This window comes from Panthera onca, chromosome A3, assembly GCF_046562875.1.
Source record: "Panthera onca isolate mPanOnc1 chromosome A3, mPanOnc1 haplotype 2, whole genome shotgun sequence".
In the NCBI taxonomy this organism is placed as follows: domain Eukaryota; kingdom Metazoa; phylum Chordata; class Mammalia; order Carnivora; family Felidae; genus Panthera; species Panthera onca.
This window is the reverse complement of record NC_138341.1, coordinates 73,823,669-73,848,268: the sequence shown is the minus strand read 5'-3', so window position 1 is coordinate 73,848,268 and position 24,600 is coordinate 73,823,669. Positions and strand designations below refer to the sequence as shown.

The 24,600-nt window shown below is 51.1% G+C and overlaps 1 protein-coding gene across 2 annotated transcripts in view; it reads left to right on the top strand.

The window, feature by feature from the left end:
* Positions 1-24,600, top strand: part of TTC7A (tetratricopeptide repeat domain 7A) — a 120,546-nt gene that overhangs the window by 26,646 nt on the left and 69,300 nt on the right. Inside the window, exons 4-8 of one of the 2 annotated variants that reach the window (XM_060606522.3) lie at positions 4,876-5,006; positions 7,479-7,594; positions 18,420-18,498; positions 19,272-19,429; positions 19,998-20,061. In XM_060606522.3, coding sequence (XP_060462505.1) covers positions 4,876-5,006; positions 7,479-7,594; positions 18,420-18,498; positions 19,272-19,429; positions 19,998-20,061 — 548 coding nt within the window. Of the gene's footprint in view, positions 1-4,875; positions 5,007-7,478; positions 7,595-17,338; positions 17,559-18,419; positions 18,499-19,271; positions 19,430-19,997; positions 20,062-24,600 lie in introns of those variants that run through there. The other variant, XM_060606532.3, reaches the window with a different exon arrangement.

The window sequence follows — 24,600 nt, the reverse complement described above, 5'->3', positions numbered from 1 at the left end:
AGTTTGCCTCCAAACCAAAAGTTCGGACTTAGTGAAAAAGCAAGCACTCTTCTTGAAAGGGACCTTCCCTTGGCTTGTAAAGCTGGGTGTTTTCACAGAAAGGCACCTTTGCCAGTGGGAATCAAGAGGCGGTCCCCTGGGCTTCCTGGCAGCCCCCGGCTTCCTTCCGGCTCATAGGATTGTGTGACAACCACTGGGGTCTTGTGGGGCCAGGATCAGGAGCAGCCCATCTGTCTCATCTTGGATCTAGTGTTGTGGTTTGGCCACTTGTGCAGAAATGCTCAAGGGGCAGGCAGAGGGTGAAGGGACCCAAGGGCTGGAGTCTCTAGTGGGTTTCGATCAGATGTGTATGAACAGGAAAATGGACCTTCATGGGGGTCAAAGAGCAAATATAAAGAAGCCCCAGGGCACCTGGGCGGCTCAGTTGGTTAAACATCTGACTCTTGACTTCAGCTCAGGTCATGATCTCAGGGTTCATGAGACAGAGCCCCACATTGGTCTCCGCACTGAGTGTGGAGTCAACGTGGGATTCTCTCTCTCTCTCTCTCTGCCTCCCCTGCTTCTGCTCTCTCTCTCTCTCTCTTTCTCAAAATAAAGAAACTTAAAAAAAAAAAAAGGTAAGGTCAAGAAGCCCCTTTTTATGGGCAGAACTGGGTGACTGGACTATCACCCTCATTTGGAGAAGCCATTGCCAAGCTCCAGGAAGCTTTTTGGTCTTACGTATATTGGAAATTATTTCACAGAGGACCACCTTAGTGACCATAGCTCTTCTACCTCCATCTTTTAGTTCTCTGCTGTCACAACTGCTTCCTTTGGAAAAGGAATTATATCCGTTATTTTTGATAAATGTTTATACAGTGAGGTGTACCAATCTTAAGTGTCTGATTTGGTGAGTTGGACAAGTGTAAATACCCACATAACCAACACCACAGTAACGACAACATTGCCATTACCCTAGAAGTTTCCTGCAGGCCCTTTTCCAGTTGGTTCTCTCTCCACTCCCAATAAGTGGTTAGTTTCTATTAATACAGATTATAATTTTGCCTTTTTTTTGAATGTCATGTAACTGAAATCCTATAGCACGGGCAGAGAGGCTGGTTACAGGGTGGGAAAAAGACATACACAAAGGAGATACAGGTAAAATGTTCCACTGGTTCTGAGGTCAGGAGGCCTAAGACAGCCTCCGGGAGGAGGTGGTTTTGCTGTGAGTTTTCCAGGAGGCTGGGACTTAGAATTCCCAGAGAAGCATGGCCGAGAGGCCTCTGCTGGGAGTGGAGGGAACACATGAAGCAATGGACAGCAGAGGCCCCACAGACACATGTTACTAATTTCACCGCTTTGTAGTGGTCAGCCCAGGGGAGGCTTGGGACTGGCAGCCCGAGCAGGCCAAGCAGCTGGCATTATCCATCCCAGGTCTGGGCCCAGCTGTGGGACAGGAAGGAACCCAGCCAGCAGCATGTGTCTCAGGGGAGCCGCAGAGCAGCCATGTTGAGACAGATCCGCTCTAGGGCTTCTGGAGTGGCTACACCCTCCTGCCATCTGCAGCTGGTCTCCCAGGCCAGGCCTCTGAACCACCTTCCTGCAGGGTGGACAGGATACGTAGCTGGGAAGGAGGAAGCAGGGCCGGCACCAGCAGTGAGCGGTGGCACCTGCCTTCTGCCTGCTTTCTGCGTCTCCTCCAGGACTCCCACTCTTCCTCTATCCCGTTTAGTGCTCTCTTCCCCTCCTGGTCATGAGTCATTTGGCAGGAGGCACGTTGACCCTCGGTGACCCCGGTAACTGAGTATTTGTGTTGAGCAAGGGCCTCCACGTTCTGTGCCTGCCTTCTCCCCGGCCGAGTCACCCCAACCTTTGGACCTGTTCACGCCCCAGCCTGGCAGAGGGCAAGGTCACTAAATCCATATGAGTTGGGATCTAGCCAAGAAAAACAGTAATTCCTTACCTTGTATTTGCAGGGCACTTTGTACTTTGTCAGACATGATCAGGCTTGCCATTTCTTCAGCTGGCCAGCCAGGGCTTGTTAAGTGCCTACTATGTGCCAGTTTGTAGAAAGGCAAATGTGATAAGGTTGATGCCTTTCAAAGTTTACAGTCTGGCTGGGTATGCATGTGAGTAAATAAATATAAGAAATGGTGGGGCAGGAGTATGTAAAGCATAGACTGGGGCCCCAGGAGGGATCAGTTGGTTATACCGGGGTGTATTAGGAGGGGGCAGCCCTCAGCAGGGCGGAAGGTGAGTGGTAATTTTGGGCAGACTTGGGAGATTCGGCAGGGGTATGCATCCCAGGCAGGAGGAATGGCTTGAGCAAGGTCAGCATTGGAAACAGGAGGTTGGGTGTGGATGCAGCAGTTGTGGTGTCTTAGCTCGGGCTACTGTAACAAAGTACAGACTGGGTGGCATCAACACGACAGACGTTTATTTCTCATGACTCTGCAGGCTGGAAGTCTGAGATTAGGGCACCAGCATGGTCAGATTATGGTGAGGACCCTCTTCCAGGTTGCAGGCTGCTGACTTCTTGCTGTGTGATCATGTGGCAGAAGGGGTGAGGTGGATCTCTGGGGTCTCTTTTATAAGGCTATTAGCCCCATTCATCACCTCCCAAAGACCCCTGCCTCCTAATACAATCACCTTGGGCACTAGGTTTTCAACATATGACTTGGGGGGTGGAGGACACAAACATTCAGCCTGTGGCATATGGTGAGAGCCAAGGCTGGGCAGGCGACAGGGTTGGAATCCTAGAGGCCCTGTTATGGAGTGCCAGGAGTTTGGACCATACCTTGTAGCCCTGGGGATCCCTGGAGGGTTGAAGTGGTGGAGTTCTAGAAGGATCACCCTGGGAACAGTGTGCAGGGTGGAATAGAACAAGACATGAGGCAGGGAGGCCAGTTAGGAGGCTGATATGGTCATCCCCTCAAGAGGTAAAGCACAGGGGCACCTGGGTGGCTCAGTCGGTTAAGCGTCTGACTCTTGGCTTCAGGTCAGTTCATGATCTCATAATTTGTGAGATCAAGCCCTGAATCAGTCTCCACGCTGATGGTGCAGAGCCTGTTTGGGATTCTCTCTCTCTCAAAATGAATAAATAAACTTTAAAAAAAAAAAAAAAAAAGGTCAAGCCTAAAATGAGGGAGGAAGAGGAAGGATGGGGAAGTGTTGAGGGCATGGTCATCAGCTGGAGGGTAGGGCAGAGGGCAGGAGAGAGTTGGGGGTTCTATTCCTACAGCTCCTCCAGGAAGTTCATCCTGAGCACCTGTTGCATGTAAAGTACCGTGTGGGACACAAAGGTAGGAGCGACCTGGATTCTGCCCGTTAGGAAGCAACAGTCCAGGACAGCACTCTCTAGTCAGGTCTGTGTGTTAGTCCCATGTGACCGAAACACACTTTAAGCTCACTTCACCCTAAAAAGGGTGGGGGTATTATGGGCTCATATACTGGGAAGTTTCAGGGGGTAGAGATTCAGGCAGGGCACTCAAACGGTGTCATTAGGAATCTGCCCTCTTCCATCTTGACTCATCTTTACCCTGTAGATTTTTCTCCTCATTACTAAGAGTTTATTCAGTCGTCTTCTTGTCTTAAAAAAAACCAAAACTAATGCAAATATAGTTGTTTTCCTTTATGGCTTAACAGCTAATAAGCATAACAGTGCTCTCCCTTCTGGGCTTCTTACCTTTTTTTTAGGGGGGGTTCATTTTGGTTTCGTTTTGGGGTTTTTTGTTTTGTTTGTTTTTGCTTTAGAGCCATGATTTGATTTGATTAAAAAAAATGGGGGCGCCTGGGTGGCTCAGTCGGTTAAGCGTCCGACTTCGGCTCAGGTCATGATCTCGCGGTCCGTGAGTTCAAGCCCCGCGTCAGGCTCTGTGCTGACCGCTCAGAGCCTGGAGCCTGTTTCAGATTCTGTGTCTCCCTCTCTCTCTGACCCTCCCCCATTCATGCTCTGTCTCTCTCTGTCTCAAAAATAAATTAAAAAAAAAACATTAAAAAAAAATGTAATTATGGTTTAAAAAAAAAAAAAAGCCATAACAAAATGTACCGTTGCAAGCGTTTGCAGGTGTACAGCTCAATCGTGTTGACTGTATTCACCTTGTGTAGCTTCATTTTCAGGCAGGCTTTCCCTAGCATTTCAGGCTGACCTCCTCCCAGCTTCCCAGCCCTAGTGGAAAAAGTTAAAAGTTCCAGGGCTCATCTTTAGCCAGTCGCTGTGGCCCTGATGATGGGTCTGCCCGGGAGATGGAGTGGGGGCCTCATGCTCTGCAGCTGCAGGAGGGGTGTTCATGGGGAAAGCGAGGCTCTGGGGCCAGAGAACAGGCAGTGGCTGCCTGGAGGGCAGAGGCAGCCGCTGTCCACTTCAGGCAGTCTGACCTATGCACAAATAACTTAGGTGAGGTAGAAACTGGTTCCGTGGAAGGGTGCCTGTAAAGTGCCGCCCAGCCTGGGTGCCTGCTGTGTGCAGATACTAGGGACTGCAGTGGTGCAGAAAAGCTCACATTTTGCCCACATGGAGCTTTCGGCTAAAGCGGAAAGAGAAGAGCTGGGCGTAATAACCAGTGTAGATAAATAACCAGTGCCTGGGGGCACTCCTGCAACTTGGAGGGAGGGTCAGGAATGGTTCCTGCGGGAGCTGGCCTGGAAGGGTAGGCAGGAAAGGTGCCACGGTGCAGTTCCCCGTGTGGGGCTTGGGTGTCCCCGCTGTCAGCCCGCAGCTTGACCCCAGCTGCCGCCAATACCACCACCACTGCTTTAGCCTCCTCCTTCCCTGCCACTGTGGACCTTGCCCCTCACTGGCTGCTCCTGAGCCTAGGTCTCCCTGGGTCTGTGGGCAGGGCCTGGGGTTGGGGGGCCGGGGCAGGGCACGTCTAAGGTGCTGTCTTCCTCCCGCAGGCCTCTCCCTAGAACGCCTGCCCAACTCCATTGCTTCCCGCCACCGCCTGACTGAGAGGGAGGAGGAAGTGATCACCTGCTTCGAGAGGGCCTCCTGGATTGCGCAGGTGTTCCTGCAGGAGTTGGAGAAGGTGAGCACTCTGCTTATAGCTGCGTCTATTAAGCGCCTGTCATGCCAAGCCCCCCACTAAGCCTGTGTGTGACCCTTGTGTGTACTAGGATAAGGCACCCTCCGCCCCCACGACGCCACTCTGCCTCATTGGTTCGAAAGCTTATCACAGTATACCTCTTCTGTCAGAGTGAAACCCTTCGCCTCCACACTCTTCTATTTATTTATTTAATAACTAAATGAGTCCATACCATTTGTGGGAGCCCAGAGCCTCCTGGATGAGCTCAGCTCGGACGACCAAATGTGACAGCCTTATCTGTACCTGTAAACTTGTGTAATCCTCACAGCAACTGTATGAGGTAGATGTTGTACTTATCCCTAACAGATGAGGTTTAGAGAGATACAACCATTTGCTCACTGTGGTCCCTTTGGAAGAGGTGTTGGCTGGTCCTTGCACTTAGGCATCCTTCCCTCTCCTCAGGTGGCCAGGAAGCTCCCTACTAGATCCCCTCGGGGAGGGGAGGCCTTGGGGCTCTTTGTCCTAGCCTTTCAGAGGCCAGCAGTGCCGGCAAGTCGGGGCCTGGAAGTCTTCGGGCGTCCTTTTCTCCCAGCTCCCCCTTGCAGGGGGGATGGGGGGGGGCTGTCAGACTGTTGGCAGGACAGTGGTTCTGGTGTTAGCAGATGTTACCCCAGGTCTTCCCTTCTGGGGGGCTCTTGGTTTAATGGGAGGACGGCAGACAGCTATATTTAACAAAGATACTGCTCTTGTGTCAGGCAGTACTCCTGAGTACTTTACAGTCATTCTTGAATTTAACCCTCACACCCACTGGCTGGGATAGGCCCTGTTGTTCCTATTTCCCAAGCGAGAAACCCTGGTTTAGGGAGGAGTTAAATGACTTCCCAGAGTTCAGACAGTTACTAAGTGGCATTGGCAGGACTGGAACCCTGGGAGTGTGGCTCCGGTTACTTGCAGGGGAGAATTTGGGGGTGGTGCCTAGGCATGCTGTTCAGTAGATGGTTCGTAGATGCTGGAAGGCGGGTGCTATATGGCAGAGTAGACCTGGGTTGGCATCCTGAAGGAGGTGGTTATGAGCTGAGAGTCAGAGCCCAGAGACATTTGACCTTACCTACTTTGGCAAGTGCCAAAATGTCAACCCAGCACCTGTTTTGTGACAGGCCTTGTAGGAGGAGTCGTCCAGGCCAAGCCGATTCCCCCAGAGTGGGATTTCTCAACCCTCAGCACTATTGACATCAGGGCCGGATCATTCTTTGCTGTGTGGGGCAACCTTATGTATTATAAAATACAAGTTGTGGCAGCTGAAGATGTCTCCAGATATGCCAAATGTCCCTGGAAGGCAAAATCGCCTCCCTGTTGGGTGTCACTACCCTAGAGTCCTTTTACTTGATTGGGTTTCAGGAGGAAAGGAAAAGTTATTGGGGGACTCAGCAAAAACAGGACTCGAGTGCATTCCCTGGCGGAAGTCCACTTGGAGACTGGCGTGGCTGAGTTGACCTCTGCTGAGGTCACATGGATCACTGCTAGACAACAGTGTTTTAGGAGCTCTTCACATTGGAAATGCATGTGGTTTTGGAGAAAACTTTCATGAAAAAGATGGTCTCCCATTCATCCAGAAGCCCAGGCTTTCGACTTTTATGGTGATGAGCTGTAATGGTGGGCAGGGCTGGAATCAGTGTCCTGTGGCATTGGGCAGACAAATGGGCCCCGGGAGCTAGCTATCTTGGGTCAGGGAAGGGCAGGCCAGAGGACCCTGTGCATTCTCAGAAATGGTGTTGTGTCCCTCCTCAGACCCAGCCCCAAGCTCCAAGGAACTAAGAACCTCTCTTAAATCTACTTCAATTTCTAAAAGACAAGATGGCTCACTGATGAGTGTCTTGGATCAGGGCAGGGAGGTGGCCTAATAAAGGCAGGCCTATCTCAGTGGGGCTGGGTGGTCTTCTTAGAGCTGAGGCTTAAGGACAGCTCATTAATACCACAGTTGCTCCTCAGGCTTCCCTGGAACCAGGAGTCTTAGCCAGCTAGACTGTGCTGACATTCCATGGTTATATGACAGGGACAGTGCCTGGTATATGGTAGACACTCAAGTGTTTGTTGAATGAATGAACCAGGAAGTAGTAGAAATAGCCTGACCCTGTAACTGGCCAGACTGAAGTTTGAGGTCTAGGTGCATGCCAGCTTTGTGACCTTAGGCACTTTCTGAGCCTCAGTTTCCTCATCTATAAAATACAGACAAAACCAGCTTTGTAGGGCTATTGTGGGTATTCAGCATTTGGATGAGGAGAGAGTGTTTTAGACATATTTTAAACAAAAGCAAGTTAGGTTGGATTTAGCCTGAGAATTGCACCATGCGTCCCTGAGGCAGCCAGAGACTTGGGATGGTAACGGGACTGCCACCTCCACCGGGGCTGGCTGTGACCCCAGCCCCTCCAACTCACAACTTTGAGACAGCGGCTCTCTCTGTGTTCCCCTTCCCAGATCACAAATAACACCACATCACGGCATCTGAAAGGCTCTCACCCAGTTGACTATGAGCTCACCTACTTCCTGGAAGCCGCCCTCCAGAGCGCTTATGTGACAAACCTGAAGAAGGGGTAGGTTGCTGGCAGCTAAGCGGGACCTGGACATTTTCCTCTGGGCCGGGGTGTTCCTGACGCCAGTCGTGTGGAGTCTGGCCTCTCGGATCTGGGTGTGTGCATGTGTGTGCTCTCTCGAGAGGATCGGTGGGGGCTGGTGTGTTCACATCTTGTTGGGCTAGGGTACACAGAAGTGCACGCCTGCAGAGGGGGCCAGTCCTGCCCCAGCTGGACCCCTGGCCTGGAAGAGGCCTGTGCTGTCCTCCTCTCTCTCCACCCTACCATCACTGTTAGATGAGAGGCTGTTGCTCAAGTCCCTGTCTTCTGAATGGTAAGAACAGGGCGGAAAGGTCCCAACCAGGAGGCAGCTGTCACCCGCTCTCATGTGAGAATACTGCCCAGAGCTCCTGATCCATCCCAGCTGCTTAGAAAATCAAAGGCATCGTTATCAGTTCTGTTATTTTTTGTGGCAGTCCACAGCTGGCTAGACTGTTGGCCCAAACTTGAACTTCGCACCTTGTTTTTTTTCTTTTATTTTTTCAAGTGCTAGGTCAGGGAGGCTGTGGTGTCACCGTTTGGGACATGTGGACCAGGAGGCCCAGAGAGCCAAGGCAGCTTGACCCCCAAGGGTAGGGCTGGCCCCAGAGCCCTGGGCTCCTCGGACCACCCTGTAGCTGGGGAGGTGTGGGGCCGAGGGACATCACAGGGACCCTGGGAAGCATGCTGCCTCTGCTCCACCTCCACTGTCTGTGTTCTCTTGTCCTTTTTTGGTTGCTGAACTTCAGTTTTAGAGATACAGTGGCCCGGTGGGCTAGTTCCTGTTTTTACTGCCCAACAGCTGCCACCTGGCTACTTCTCTCTAGCTGCAGACCGCCATTGCCTGGCTCCGCCCGCTCCCCCGGGGCACCCTTCTTTCAGCAGGCGTAGCTCTCAGGGATGGATGGGGGATGTGAAGAGATGCCACCTTAGCTGAACCTTTGCAGTGTGGGTCTGCCTCTGCCTGTTTTGGCAAAGAACATCTTAATGGAGCATGGTCATACCTACTGTTTAATATTGTCTCTCTCCCAGAGTGGAGTAGAGAGCAAATCTTAAAATATTTACTCCCTTGCCCTTTGGAGAAAATTTGTTGACTGATGCCTGCTCTGTGTTTAAGAGGCCCTCGCTCCCAAGGCCTACTGTAGGCACAAAGGGTGAAGGAGCCCTTCTGTATGGTAGACCCTAGGAGTAGATTTTGTAAGGAGGGGGTCTTGGTGATTTCGGTGTCTTGTCCCCTTCATGCTTTCCTTTAACAGATATTAATTATCTTAAAATACATGCTGAATTTGTGCAAGGCACTTGGTAAGTGCTTTGTTTCATGTGTATTTCATGGTCCTAGCAGTCCTCTGAGGCAGGTGCACTTGTTACATCCCCATTTTACAGGTGGGAAATGGAGGCCCAGAGGACGTAAGTGACTTGTCCTGGGCGGAGCCAGCTGATGCTCCTGCCCAGTAGGCTCCCCTGCCCACAGCAGAAACCCTGGGGTTAATGAGATCCTGCTGCTGCCCTCAGGTGCTCCAGCCTAGTGAGTGTGCTCCAGCTTGGAAGGCATGGCCTCAGCTTCCAGTGTGAAGATTTCAGGGGCACCCTGGCCATCTGGAGGTCACCAAGGCCTGGGAATGGGAGACCACACAGCAACCCTGGGCAAGTTCCTTTTCCACCCTCCAGCTCTGCTTCCTTCCTCAAACAGGGGGTTCCTATTTGTCCTGTGTGTGTGAGGGGTGTGAGGGTCCAAGGAGAGGCAGGAATGAAAAGACACTTTGAGTACAGAGCTCAGAGCACAGGGAGGGGATTGCTGTCCCCCACCTCTCCGCTGCAGTCCCCTTGAGGCTGCCTGCTGCCCTTCCCCACACCACACTTGCTGCAGGTGTGATGAGGTTAAGGTGACCATCAAGGACAGCCAGGAAGGAAGGAGGGAGAGAGCCGGCAGTTATCAAGCACCTGCTGTGTGCTAGGCTAGACCATGTGCTCAGTGTACAGCACCCTGTGAAGGAAGTCAGGTGACCCCAGAATGCTTGAGAGCAGACAAAGGACTGGACAAGGTTGAGTAGCTTGCCCCTTAGTGCCCCCAGTGGAAACCCACTAGGATTCCAGCTTTGGATCTGAGCAGCCTTTAAACCCATGCAGTTTACAGTTTGGGAGTGTGTGGGAGAAGGACAGAGCCCTGGAGATGGTTGGGCTGATCCTTGCTCCGCTGACTCAAGGCTGTCTCTGTCCCTCTGGGACCCTGAGTCACCATTCTCAGTGGGTGGCTCCTCTTCCTGAAGCTGGTCCCACCCTCCTGGTGGGGCTGTTCCTCCCTGCCTGTGTTCTGCACACTCTGGCTGTGTGTGTGTGTGCGTGTGAGTGGTGGTGATGCCGCCAGCGGTGGACAGAACATTCACCAACCTTCACCCCTCCAGGAAAGCCCAAGTGATATTGTTTTGTTCTTGTCACTCTGCTCCCCACCCTTCATCCTCTTTTCCTCCTAAAACAAATTTCAGTGCTGAAAGCCAGGATGCTGACTCTTCTCCACCCCCCTCGCCCCCACCCCGTGCCTCCCAAATAAAGAGCAATGGAAACTGAATCATCTTTTCTTTCCAAGCAAACAGCCCAAACATTCGAAACCTTTGGTGTGAGCAGCAGTCCCCGGTTCACGTGGCAACAGCTCAGCCCCTCTGTCCATTTCCTGTGGCCGCATCCAGCCCAAAGGTGGCCCAGGAATGTGACAGATATTTAAAGCGTGGACTGTGTGCCCGGCTTGTCTTTAAATAATTTCTTTACCCCTTTCCTCTTAACAGTAGCTAATACTTGTTGAATACTTGCTGCATGCCAGGCAGAATCCTGTGAACATAGAGGAACTAATAATGTTCCCATTTACTGAAGAAAGGAGAAGGGGAAGTAACTTGCCCAAAGTTGCAGAGCTAACGGGTGGTAGAGGCAGCATGCCTGGTGCTGAATGGGGTCTGTGCCCCCACAGCCCGAGGCCTCCCCTTCCACGCGCTCGAAATGGTAGGAGCTTTCATAACTACCCGTTTCGGCCTTCAAGTCAGAGTTACATCTTCCTAGGTGAATCACCAGTTCCAATATTTTTCTTATATGTTTGTTGTTGTTAGGAAGTTCAAACAAACAAAAAGTCACCTTAAGCCAGAGTTCCTCATCCTCAGTACCTATTGACATTTTGAGCCAGATACCAGTACATTGTAGGCTTTAGCGACATCCCTGGCCTCTACCCACCCACTAGATGCCAGTAGCTCTTCCTGCCCCAAGTGTGACAACCAAAAATGTGTCCAGATGTTGACAAATGTCTTGGGTGGTGGAGGGCTAATCACACCCAGTTGAGAACCACTGTCTTAGCCTAAGTTGCAAGAAGCAGAGGTTCTGGGTAGGTTGGGACCCCGATACCTGACATTGGGTCTTCTCCTCCAGGGCAGCTCTGAAAAGTCTTTTAAGGGTCTCCAGAACCATTTCCTGCTGACTAAATCCACACCCACCCCCACCCCCCACCCCCCGCTCATCTGGGCTTTTGGGGTGTTTGGGAAGGTGATAAAACTATTCCCTATGTTCTGAGAGGCTACAGCCCAGTAGGGGGTAGGGGCTAAGGCAAAAAACAAAAACAAAAAACAAAAAAAAAACCCAGAGAACAGCCCAACCATTCATTTCACAGAAGCCTCTGAGAGCCCGCCATGAACCAGGCATCCCACCTTACTCAACAGGTTTGAAGCCAGGAACAGGATGAGCTCCCCTCCTTAGGGAGCTTTCTTCCATCCAAGCACTGAGCAGACAGTGAAGGAGCTGAATGTAGCCATCAGAAGTCTAATGGGAGGGAAGGGAGGCAGGGAGGTGGGGGTGCTGCTGGCATAGGGGGGCTCTCAGGGGCCAGGGAGCCTCTCGGTGTTAGAAGACTTCCCTTTGGGCCTAAGGAGCAGGGGGAGATGGTGGGACCTGCTTCTGCGTAGAATCTGCGAGCTGGCACTCATTCCATGTGGGCCTTGGGTGGATCCCGGGGTGCTCTGCCCTTGGGGCCAGATGGCCACAAGCAGTGCCTGGTCCCATGGTCCACCCTTGTCTCTCCAATTGAGGATTTGACATAATTTAAAGGGTATGGTGTTCTCCACTGTGAAAAATGGGGTATGGTGGTATTTGCTTGACCCCCAACAGCTCTTCTTTTATTCTGAGCTTTGGTTAAATCTGGGCCTCAGTATTTTACACTTAGTATGTTTGAGGGACATTCATTTTTTCCAGGGGCCTTGCCCTATTGATCCATCAGTTAATTCCCCCCCAGATGACTTCTTCCCCTTGCTCTGTGGCTGATGACAGGGTTCCTAACTGACCTGGCACTGAAAATACTGACCTAAAAGGACAATCATTAATTGAGAGACCCCCTCCCTAAGGAGGGGACCCTGCGGTTCGATTCCCCTCGCTGCCACCAGAGGGCAACCGTAGACTCTGAGTGGAGCTTTGTCCCAGGTAATTCTGCAGAGCCTGCTGCCAGGAGAGGGCACCTTTCTGACGTGTTCTTATGACTGCGGACAATGGCAGCTGGGCCCAGAGTCCTGGCGGTGGGAGAGGTTTGGTCTCCTTTGCATGAAGCAGCTCCAGGGGTGAGGCAGCAAGGGAAGCCAATGGCGATGCAATACCAGGAAAGCTGACTGTCCCTGTCCGCGGCCCTGACCTCAACTAGGACCTGAGTCTCTGGGCATCTCCCAAGAAACAAGAACATAAACTGACTAGGCTCCTCCCCCAGAGTGGACAAGAGGCCATTCTCTTTGGAGTGGTTTTTTTCCCTTCCTTCTGCCTAGACCTACAGAGCCTTTTCTTGGCTCTGGGCTGGGAATAAGCTTGAGCCATGTGTATTGAACCAGGTGGGCTCTACATTTTGTACATGTTAAAAAAATTTTTTTTTTAACTACTAAAGCAATATGTGCACACTGTACCAAAACCAAACAATAGAGAAGGGAATGTGTGTGCTTTCTAAGGGAGTTTCCTGGGGCTTGGCAGATTGTTCAGCCTTATAAAAGCACTCTCCCTTTCTTGGGGGGCGGGGGGGTGTGGGCGTGAGTCTGTGTGCACAACTGCACATGCTTCACCTTGCCAGCTAGGTGCTGAGTCAAGAGGCAGCTAAGGCAGCCTGGGCTGCAGATGGCTGGGGTGGGGTGAGGGTGGGGGGGCTCTGCCCAATGGTGAGGCACCTTAGAAAGCCCGGCCTGCTGTTTGGTATGACCTCGTGAGAGGTGTGTTAGATCAGCAGCAATTTTGTCTTGTCCTCAGCAGCCTCCCACTATCTGTAGTGCTGAGGAGGGCAGGAGACAGATTGTTCTAAGGGGGATTCAGGGGCCAGAGTCATCCAACAGGAAAGCCCAGGAGAGCCTCCTAGTGGCCTGTGTCACTCTTTGGGGCACAGAGACACCTCTGAGGCCCATTGGAGAGAACACACTCTTCCAGCCTCTCATAATGCACAGCCTGTATTTATTGTTAGCACCCACTGCCCATCTCCCACCTTGCTAGAGAGGAAAGATCTCCTTGCCTGGATGTCCTCAGTGCCCTTTTTCTGGGACTTGGGGTGAAGAGGAGAGCTTTAGTTTTTGAAACTGATGATATGGATCTATGGCAGGAGTAAACAGCTTGATAACTATTTGAGCTACACCTGACCTGGTCTCCTGATTCAACTCTCCAGCTGTTGGGATCTGCCAACTGGCTGTGCTCTTTGGCCAGAAACCTCTCTTACACAATTAGTGCCAGCCCTGAAATGGGGACTTCTGGTCAGGGTCACATGCACCAGTGTCTGTTTAGATTTCATTCAACCATAAATTCCATGCAGTTTCTTATTCTCTCAAATCAAACCAAGCCAAAAACAAAACAAAACATTTGTTGAGTACCTACTGTATGCAAAACACTTCGCTAAACTCTGAATAAATTGAGTGTGGCTGATTTAACAGACTGTGAGCTCCTTACCTGCAGGCCATGGATGAAACACTCATTCTGTCTCTCAGTTCATTTTATCAGGGCATTTGTTGAATGCCCCTTGTCAACAGGGCTGTTGACCAGGTACTGAATATACAGTAGGTACTTAGTAAAGACTAGTCAATTAGCTGAATTCCAGAAGTCCTGGAGTTCAGATGGCCTGGAAAGGAAAGCATTATCTTTCTCAGGAATAATTTCAGTGTAAAGGGAGTGAAATCTGAACCCTTGGTGCCTATGGTAAGCTCGCCTCTCCCCCTTGGGTATTAGATGGCCTGAAAAGGCAGGCGTCTACCAGGCTTTAATTTTCCCATTGGAAAATGGGAGTTTATTTATTCCACAATGATTTCTTGAGTGCCTTCTATGTGCCAAGCATTGTGCTGGTACCTGGAAGAACCAAGCCAGCCTTACCAGCCTCATCAGAAGCTGTGAAGACTGAATAGGACAAAGCATTTGAAACATCTGTTCTCTGCCTGCTGCTGACGAGGGGCCGGCAGTGGGGGGAGTGGGGAGGGGCGGCAAGAGGTAGAGGGGGGAAGCTTGCCACCTAGAGGCCTCCCTAGATGACCCATCACTGCCTTACATCTCTGTCTTTCTCTTCCTGGCCAGCCAGGAACATGACTTGGGATCAATCACTTCCTGGCTTCTCCACACACAGCCTGCTTCTGGGCCAGGGTTGATCTGAGGCCCTGTTTGAATATTGTTTAAAGTGGCAGCTTTGCTCAGAAAGGTCAGTGTGAGAGACCAGAACAAAGAGATCTTTCAAGCCGCCCTCTCACGGGACTGGGAAAAGCCCCAGCTCTACCTGGCACGGTTAGCATTAGCTCAGGCTGGTGGGAGAAACCATCTGATTTCCCATTTCCTGGAGGGATGAGCTGAGGCAGAGGGGTGTTCCCAGCATCTTAGAACAGGTCGAGGCCTGTTGAGAGCCTGAATCTCTCCCCATACAGCCCTGGCCGCTGAAGCCTCTGTATTGGTTTTTCTCTTTATGTGTATTCAATAAAAATTGGGATTTACCCAAAAGATGCCCAAGGGTAATTATTTGCTGTGCTAAAGAATTCCTGGGAGCTTATTGAGATACCAGAATCCCTTACAGATTTGAAAATAGTAAAATTACACAACTTTTGGGACATAGGATCTTGTGAAGATGCAGTTCTAATTCCTTAATTGTGTGTGTATTGGGGGGAGGCAGGATCCCTGAGAGCCTGCATTTCTCTGAATCCCCTGAGCGATGCCAGTGCCGCCGGTCTGGGAGCCCTCTTCCAGTGTTGATGATGTGGGACTAAAGGCAGGGAGAGAACAGTCCTTGGGCTGGAGTGGGAAAGAGAGGCCATAGTCCCTCTTGGCTCTGGGCTCCTGGTAGCAGCCTGGGCCAGGCTGCCAGGGAGGAAGCTGGCAGGGAGTCCACAGAGTGGAAAATCACCCACAAGTCCCAGGAGCTACCAGCTATCTCTGGGCCATAAGGCCCTGGGGCAGTCCCAGGGTGCAGCCCCTAGGTCCAGCCTTGCCCCAGCCTGTGGCCATTGGCCCAGCTTCCTGGGCATTGCTCTCCTACAGACTTCCCAGAGCCAGCCAGTCCTGCTCTCTTCTGGGAGCTCATGCAGTCTGTCTTTTCTGTCTCCTGGTGGTGGCTGATGTTGAGCTCTCCCCTCAGCTGGCCTGGCCGACGGCCTGCTGTCCAACTCTGGGTTCTTTTCTTTTTTTTTTTTTTTTTTTTTAAATCTTTTTTTTTTTTAACGTTTTTATTTATTTTTGAGACAGAGAGAGACAGAGCATGAACAGGGGAGGGGCAGAGAGAGAGGGAGACACAGAATTAGAAGCAGGCTCCAGGCTCTGAGCCATCAGCCCAGAGCCCGATGCGGGGCTCGAACTCACGGACCGTGAGATCGTGACCTGAGCTGAAGTCGGATGCTTAACCGACTGAGCCACCCAGGCGCCCCTCTGGGTTCTTTTCTAAGGCAGAGGCCTCAGTGGGACTGAAGGGCCTCTCCTGCAGACTCCTCCTACTTGGGCTCCTGGGGACTGCTAGTCTGTCCCTGGGTGTGATTTGTCTATGGGGAATCCTGCTTATATGTCCCCTGGGGAGGCAGGGGCTGGTGGAAGGCGAAAGATGGACTTAGAGCTGGAAGATCCCCTCAGGTACTACTGTCCCTTGCCCCCTACTCATTCGGTCCCAAACTTCAATGCAAAATAATGTGGCAAATGAAAACATAATGTAATGTCATCTTTAGGACCCAAATTAAAAGGAGAAAGGAAAATAACTAATATTTAGTGAGCCTCTACCACATGCCTGGGTGTGTTTGGGCTTCACGTATGTTCATCTTCCTGACCGCACTATGAGTAAGTGAGGAATCCTCCTATGGATGGGAGATGAGAATCAGAGTGGCTGCTTCACTTTCCCAAGATCACAGATTCAGAATCTGGCTGCAAAGCTGGACTTTCCATGTCAAGTTGTCCCTTCTGGAACCTGGCTTCTTACTTAGCATAGGGGAACTGGAAGACACTGAGGATCAGGTAAACCAGTGGTTTTCAAAACTGAATGTTCATTGGAAGCCCTTGAGGACTTGATAAAGCCCAGACTGCCGGGCTCTGCCCCAGAGTTTCTGATACAGTGGATCTGGAGTGGGGGCCTCAGACTTTGCATTGTTAATAAGTTCCCAGGATGCTGATGCTGCTGGTCCAGGGACCACACTTTGAGAACCTGTGGTCTAATCTATTCTTTCCCAAGCTCTACCTCTAGTGATACACAATATGGCTTTGAGTGATATACAGACTAACTTTTTATAAGTACTTCTATATTTAATACCTATTTCCAAAAAAAAAAACCCCTAGCATACCAAATCCCTAATTTCAGGTATTTTTTTGTGAAGGTATTTACTAAAGTAAAAAAGAAGATGTAAAGGAAAGTATTGCATATATAATAACACTGATGGTGTGCAGCTAGTAGCAACAATCACAAATGTGATATGCAGATGACAGAAATCTAGGAGACACTGTCCAAACTGAAGTCCTGATTTTGTAGAGGAGGAGATGGTACACAGCCCACAGGTGAGCCCCTCCTCAGGCTACATGGTATCTGTAGCAGTACCCAAACTTGACTTGTCTCTAAGGGCTTCCTGTGGCTTCCTGTCCTGTTTGCCCCTCGTCTCTGTGGCTTCCTGTCCTGTTTGCCCCTCTTAGTTCTTCAGAAGCTCTGGACAGACTAGGAAAGGTCATTATGACTCTGACTCTATCCCAGAGGTCTTTACCTCCATTCTCAGCCCCACAAACGAGGATCTGTGTTTATAATGTTAGTCGTTTGCACATTTTTACTTTCTTCTCTGAAACCAGAGGTTCCCAGAAGGCAGGGACTTGGTCTGCAAATTTTTCTTTTTATGGCCCCACACCCCAAAGCTCCTAAGAATCTGTTTTGTGCATGAAAGTTGCGGGAGGGGCTCCTGTGACTTCCCTAGCTGCCACCTTTGGCTCTTCACCCCTCTGTAGTCTTTCACTTCTGAATTTGACCACCCGGCAGCCTCTGCTTTCCCTGTGAGCTGTGATCCAGGGAACCCCCACAGGAAATGAGAAGGGTGGTGCTCAAACATTTGCTGAGCACATGCTGTGTGCCAGGAGCTGTGCTCGTGCTGAGCTTCAGCAGCAGGACTGGAGCCCTGCCCTTGGAGAGCACAGCGCACCAAGGGTCAGCCCATGAATGGAAACTGACCACACAGTGTCAAGCTTCAGAAGAGGAATTAACAGGGTGCAAGAGGGACGCAGGCAAAAAGGGTGAGCATGGGGAGGAGTTTGGGCTGGCTGCAAGGAGGAAGTGATATTGGAAAGGCTTTCTGAGGGTGAATGAGGAAGGGCTGTTTAAGGCAGTGGGAGGAGCCTGTGCCAAGACTTGACATAGGTCACCTGGGTCGGTTGTTCAAAATGGACCTGAGTGGCAGGAGATGAGATGGGAGAGAGGCAAGGGGGCAATCCCTTCAGCCCCGCGATACCTTGCTGAGGACCTAGACTGGATTCTGTGAGCCCTGGGGGTGCTGACGAAGGGACCAGCCTGGGGAGGAACAAGATGACTTTTGTCTGTCAAGTGGACCCCTCCAGGGGCGATGGAGCAGTGTTTCAAACTGCAGGCCACAACTAGTGGGTTGTGCAAACTAGTGGGCTGCAAGTTCTTTTCAGTGGGCTGCAGCCAGCATTTTTAAAAAGAGGAGTAGAGGGAGACATAAAATAGAAAATACCAGAGTGGACGGCACACAGTAGAGCTAGGTAATGTGTCAAGAAACTTGCTTCAGTTTTATGTAAGGAAAGTGTGTGCATACTGGGTTGCAATTTAAAATGTATATTTTACTTTCGGTCACACTTTAAAAAGCTTGCAAATTATTTCAGGGCCCAGAGAGCTGGCAGGGGCTGGGAGGGGGGGGGGGCGGGGGGCAGGTGATACTGGCCTTTGTGGTGATGCAGGCTGGTCTAGGGCTCTGGTGATGGGGACTGAGAGGTGAGGATGGACCCCAGCGTTGACCAGGTGTGGTGGGTGAAGATGAAGAATTTGAGGTTGATTCAAGTCAGAAAGTCTGACACCAGCCAAGACTTTGGGGCCAAGACAGCGTCTTGTTTGAAATATTCCATCTTGGTCCCCTTCTGGTAGTGAATGGGAAGCCTGGGTTCCTGGGGGACTGTGAGGGAGAGGGATCCTTCTTATTCTCTGATCAACTACATCCTGGGCTTCTAGGATCCTGGTGTTACAACTCTGACCTTTCATTCCAACTGACTGTTTTCAAGTAAAACTCTAATGGGCCAGCTTCTGCTTACATCTGCAGGTTTGATGATGGTGTCTGTGGGAGCTAGGCTGGTAATGACCCTGCTTCTGCTGTCTTCCCTCTAGGAACATCGTGAAAGGGATGAGAGAGCTCCGGGAGGTCCTACGCACCGTGGAGACCAAAGCAACTCAGAACTTCAAAGTGGTAATAACACACGGCCGAGGCCTCGGGGTTGGGTGCTGGCTGTGGCTGGCCTGTTCAGGGCTCACTTTCAGTGGGAGACAACAGAAGTGCTAGCAGGCAGCCTATGAATCAGGGATGATAGTGTGTCCCACGCATGCTTCTCCTCTCCCTGTCTGTGCTCATGGCAGACATTGTTAATCAATCTCCGCATTCTCTCCCACTACACCTGGGAGGCACCGTCAGCATTCTTGTCACAGCACTGCCCACAGCCCCTAGCGTTAGATCAGAGTTAAAGCCTAATGTCATCCCTTCCTAGCAAGGTGCTGCACCAATTCTTAGGGATTGTTTATGAACCTAATAAATAACCTGGACTCACTTTCCTGCCCCAATTCAGGTCTACCTTCTCAGGCTTTGATTCACCCAAAGTCAGAGCCACAGCTGCTTCTCACTCTAGAATTTTTGGTCAAATATCAGAAAGCCATCTGGTCGAGAGAGAGCTGCCGTGCCGGTGGCTTTATGCTCTGCAAGGGCTTGCTGAATACTCAGAGCAGTGCTGGGCTCTATGGGGCCAGAGGAGGAGGAAACATATGTCTTGTCTAGGAGAGGAAAGAGGACAGGAGATGAAGTAGAAGCCATCAAAGGCCAACAGGAGGGGTGCTGGAAACAGAACAGGGGGCTCCTCAGGGGTGGAGAGGCAGGCCTCCTGAAGGGGCAGCACACTGCAAACAAAGGCAAGTGGATTTGGCCGGGTGGTGGAGGGCGTTCCAGGTCTGACTTCCTCCCTTTTCTGCCAGATGGCGGCCAAGCATCTGGCGGGGGTCCTGCTACATTCCTTGAGTGAGGAGTGCTACTGGAGCCCCCTGTCCCTCCCGCTGCCTGAGTTCATGAGCAAGGAGGAGAACTCCTTCATCACGCAGGCCCTGCGGAAGCCTCACCTCTACGAAGGAGACAAGTAAGCTCTGCTGGTCTCATGCCACACTTGGGGTTCGGCCCTGCCGACGTCCCCTCTCTTTGCCCTGCACTTGCCCCAGCTGCCACCCAGCTCACTGCCAGGCAGGCAGCAGCGGGAGCCAGATAGACCAGGGAAGACAGTCTCAGGATGGGGTTGGGAAGAGAATTCTCTAAGGCATCCGAAGATCGAATTATTTGGAGGGTATCTGCCTTTCTACTAGTCTTTGTGTGCCTTCTCTCGTATTTGTTTAATAACCGAAAGTGGGATTTGTGCTCCTGGCTCCCTGCCCCAGCTGTTTCACGCAGCACTGGGTGCTGGAAGGGACATTTCTTCCCCTGGAGCATCTGCAGTATTTCTGGCCCCACCACCCACCCCAGTCTTTCAGATCCATAACTCTGGGGCTTGATAAAGAGCTGCAGGTGCTATCCGGTGCCTGTGAATTATGCAGGAGCGGGTCACCTTACCGGGGCAGCTGCTGACTCTGGGGCAGAAAGGCCGGTGTGGCAGGCCGGCTGCACTGCTTTGAGAGGGCTGTGCTGGAGCCAGGGCCACCGTTTGTGTCTTTCAGCCTCTACTGCCCGAAGGATAATATTGAGGAAGCCCTCCTGCTGCTCCTCATCAGTGAGTCCATGGTAAGCTCCAGGGCTTTCCTTCACTGCCCCCATGGGGTAGGGCTGCAGGGCTCAGGCACAGGCCACAGGGTCCTGACCCAGCTCAGCCTCCCACAGACATCCATAAAGCAGGATTCTTGGACTTGTGCCCCACACTGGGGCGAGGCTCCCTAGGCTACTAGGTTTGGGTCTGGTGCACAGACTGTATTTGGGGGCCTGAGTAGGGACTGAGTTGAGTCCTCAACACCTCTTCTGGGATTCCAAAAGACAATTATCAGTAAGTCATGAGTGTGCACTGAGCAGCCTTGTGCTGATTCTGGGGCAAATGTGAGGGAGTGGAAGGAGCATGCACTTTCGAGGCACAAGGTCTGGATTCAGCTTCCAGCTCTGCCAGCGGTCACCTGAGGGCCGTGGGCAAATCTAGTGCCTTTGAGCCTCAGTTCCTTCCCCTGTTAGATGATAGTAGTGCACAGAGGTAAGTGTGCCTGTAGAAGGAATTCAGTCATTCACGCAACTATTTATTATCATCTACTTTGTGCCAGGCCCTGTTCCGGAAGCCAGAAAGGCAGCAGCAACCAAGCGGAGAAAAGTCTCCACCCTCATGGACCTTATATTCTAGTGAGGGAGGTGGACAATGAATTAATCAACCACTGCAATGTCCAGGGTGCTAGTGTCTGAGTACTGTGGAGAAATAAAGCAGAGGAGGGATAAAGTGTGCTGGACAAAGTGTGCAGGAAGTGCTCTTTGGATGTTTTCATAAGACCCATTTCCCCTGCCTCAGGCAGGGAGATGAGGCCCCCCCCCCCACCACACACACACATACACACACAGACACGTGTTCACACATACACACGCATGGACCCTGGAGCCTCAGCGGAGGAGAGAGTGTGGCCCAGGGGATGGTGAGAAGGACGGCCTGGACTGGACGGAGGGAGGCGGAGGAGGGGTGTGCTGGAGCAGCGAAGCCAGAGGGTGCAGGTGCTGCCCACGTGGTGTGCTTGGGTGGAGTCCAAGGCTGCATGTCAGCCCTCTGGCTAAGGGGTCCCTCAGAGCTTGTGAGCTGGGGACACCCCACCTCCCCCCAGGTTGGGGACTCAATTTGCTAAATTGGCACATCTGAGAGCAGCTTGTAGAAGTGGAGTTTAAGAAACCAAGACCCCATGAGCTGGGTCCCTGAAGAGCCTGAAACTAATATTCCTCTGGACACCTGGGACAGTGCAGTAATAGGACTTGTTCAGAGAGCTTTGGTCAGTGGGTTTCTTCCACCTCACCAGGTCTGCCAGCAGGGAGGCAGGAGAGGGACACTGGACTGGGGCAGCGAGAGATAATAGCCTTCCTTAGCCAGGCCATGGTCCAGAAGGTTTGCAGGGTCATGCTGGTGAGGGGGTGAGTGGTTGCTCGAAGAAGGGGCATCTAGCTGGTTAGCCCGAGGTGAGGATAGAAATACCAAGTGCAGGGTTTGATTTTCATGGGAGAACAATGCTCTTTTCATGGAAAATGGGCCCCCACTCTAACCACAGACTGAGCCCCAGTTTCTACTTCTGGCATCTCAGACATAGACTGGTACCCCACCCTGCCCCCACCCACACACCTGAGCCATCTCACCACCTACCACTCTCGGATGAGACTGCACTGAAGTCATCTGTCTCGGGAAACCCCCCTTCCAATGCTGAGGAATGACAGGTGGGAGGCAAAAAGGCGAAAGCAGGAATATTTCATAGGTCCTTTCTCTGCCAGGTTCTGAGCCAATTATCTCATAGAGAGAAGCCTTATGTTGAGCCATGTGAAAAAAATAACCATTTCATATGGTTCAGTCTAGTACTAATATGTTCTCATTGTGCAGATGAGAAAAGTAAGGTCCAGGGCAGGTTTGTGTCTTGGTCAAGGTCACACACTAATAATCTTCACAGCCATGAATTGAATGATGTCCACCTCCCTAAATAACTTCCAAAACACAGGCCATGGAGCCCAAGCCCTGGACTGCAGTCTGGATTCTGCCACTTACAAACTGCTCTGATTCTTGGCTCCCTCATCTGTAAAAAGGCCAAGGGGGTAGTTTCGAAGATCAAATGAGACGAGGCTCAGGGAGGGCTTTGCAAGCAGGGACGTGCCTGTCGATGTGAGATGGCAGGGACCGAGGCTGGACTCTGTCTCCCTTAGCCATTTTTGGTGGCCTCTGCCTGATCTGGGAGCCCAGGACCAGAGTTCAGATGCCCTTCCATTAGATTATCCCCCCGCCCAACCCCAAACCCTCAAACTACCCTACTATATCTCCAAGTGGAGAATGGCCTTTTACTAAAAAATGGCCTACATTTGGAGCCAAAGTGAATTTTCCTAAACGTGGGATTTCTCTCCAAGAAGCTCCTGCCCTTTTGCAAGAGGCCGTGTGACTTGTTGGCCTGCCCAGGAGACTCAGAGGGTGCAGGCCGGCTGGCCAGGTGGTGTCCTGGGAATTCCTGTAGCACACAAAGCAGAGGAAGTGCCCAGACGCTGTGTGCACTGGGCTGGGAGGAGGCACTCTTCCAGGGCTGGCTGGTTTGTTTCCTCTTGCTCACACCCAGCCTGTCACATGTCTAGAAACTTTAGGAATCTGGGGGAGAGCTTTGGTGTCTCATCTACAGAGGGCTTTCCACCTGGGATCTGGATCTGGCTTCTGTGGCTCAGAGCGGTTTCTCAGAGAGACCAAATAGCCTCTGACTTCTCCCTTGCCCTTGTTTCGTACCCTCTTCCCCTGCGGGTCACATTTTCAATCAGGTGTGGACACCACTATTCCAGCCTCCTGGGCTCTGATCCCTTAGCTGAACCCTGAGGCTCAGCCTGGCTTCCATGTACCTGTGGGGTTTTCCTCATCTCCCTTTGATGCTGGCTGGGCTTGGCTGCAGATGATAGGGAGAAGCCTCTAGAACAGCAGCTGGCTGCCTTGGCTGCTACTTGGGTTTTCCTGATACGTGCCGAATTCATTATGCTGTGGTAAAAGCTACCCCAGCAGAGCCAGCCCAGGAGACATAATCATGAAAGCTTTCCACCTCTAGGATCACCAGAGCAGCTGCTCTGGGAAACGGTGTCCACAGGTTTCTTGAGCATGTCAGCCCCTATTTTGTGGTTTGGAACTCAGAGTAGTAGCTTGCAAGCAGTCTTGAGCTTGGGGCTGTTACCTTAGATACGGTTTTTGTTACAGACCAGCCAAACGTGATCAGAATGAATAGGGAATCCCCTTGTCTTTCAAGAGGTAAATAGAAACCGTACAAGTGCTTTCACAGAAATGCAAGGGATGTGAGTTATAACTGGTTGAAGAAGATTTGTGTTTTAGACCTAGTTTTGAGTCTTTGGGGCCAAAAGGACATTTTGTTTTATTGTTTTATTTTTTACTTATTAAAAAAAATTTTTTTAATGTTTATCTTTGAGAGAAAGAGAGACAGAGCATGAGCGGGGGAGGGGCAGAGAAAGAGGGAGACCCAGAATCCAAAGCAGGCTCCAGGCTCAGAGCTGTCAGCACAGAGCCCGATGCGGGGCTCGAGCTCACAAAATGCAAGATCATGACCTGAGCTGAAGTCAGACTTTTAGCCAACTGAGCCACCCAGGTGCCCCCAAAAGGACATTTTAAAATTCATCCATCCACCCACCTGTTTGCTTATCCATCCTTCCATCCATGTGTCCATCCATCTAGTCTTGTTAGAGAAGCTACAACATACCAGGCCATGCCCAGCACCAGAGAAACAATGATGAGGAGTTCAATCACAGCCCCCAATTCCACCTACTTCCACCCTTTATCCAGGGAGCTGGAGAATCCTGGTCCCCATATCAGGAGGAATCCCTCCACCCCCATCTGCTGAAGCCCAAGTATGTATTTTAGTTTTTAAAAGAATCCTATATCAAAAACTAGTCTAATTTTCTCAAACAGTTGGGGAACCAGCAAGTACAGAAATCTTGATCATTTCTACAATACTGATCTAGGCATAAAATATATGCTAAGGCAGACAATCTGTGGGTCCCTGTTTCATTCAGCTGGTGGAGAAGTTGCTGCTGGTATCAGGTGCTTGGAAACTAAAAAGGCACAAAGGCCTGGTGTTGAGTGAGAACGGGGTGGACGAGTAAGCCTCTGGGGACCAGGACCCTGCAGCTTAACTAACTGTGCCATGCCCAGTGTCAGACACCCAGCAGTCTGAGTCTGGAATTTGCCATTCACAATCTGTGTGGCCTGGACAAGGTTCTTACCTCCCTGATCCTTGGTTTTCTCCTCTGTAAAATGAGACTAATAAGTCCTCTCTTGCACAGAAAAAGCAAGAAAATGAACACAAGGCGCCTAGTACATTGTAGATGTTCACCATGCATTTGTTTTGTCCTGATAAATACTTGGCTCCAGCTCAGTCATTTTAGAATATGTTGAGGCTCAGTTCTGGTTGGGACATAAATTGGTTTGAGGATACCATTCAGTTTAAAAAAAAGAAAGAAAAGAAAAGAGAAAAGAAGAGAAAAGAAAAGAAGAAAAGAAAGTGCTTCTTGGGCTTGATTCCATTTGGGACTCAGCAGATGAGCACAGATCGTTCCAGCATTTGGCAC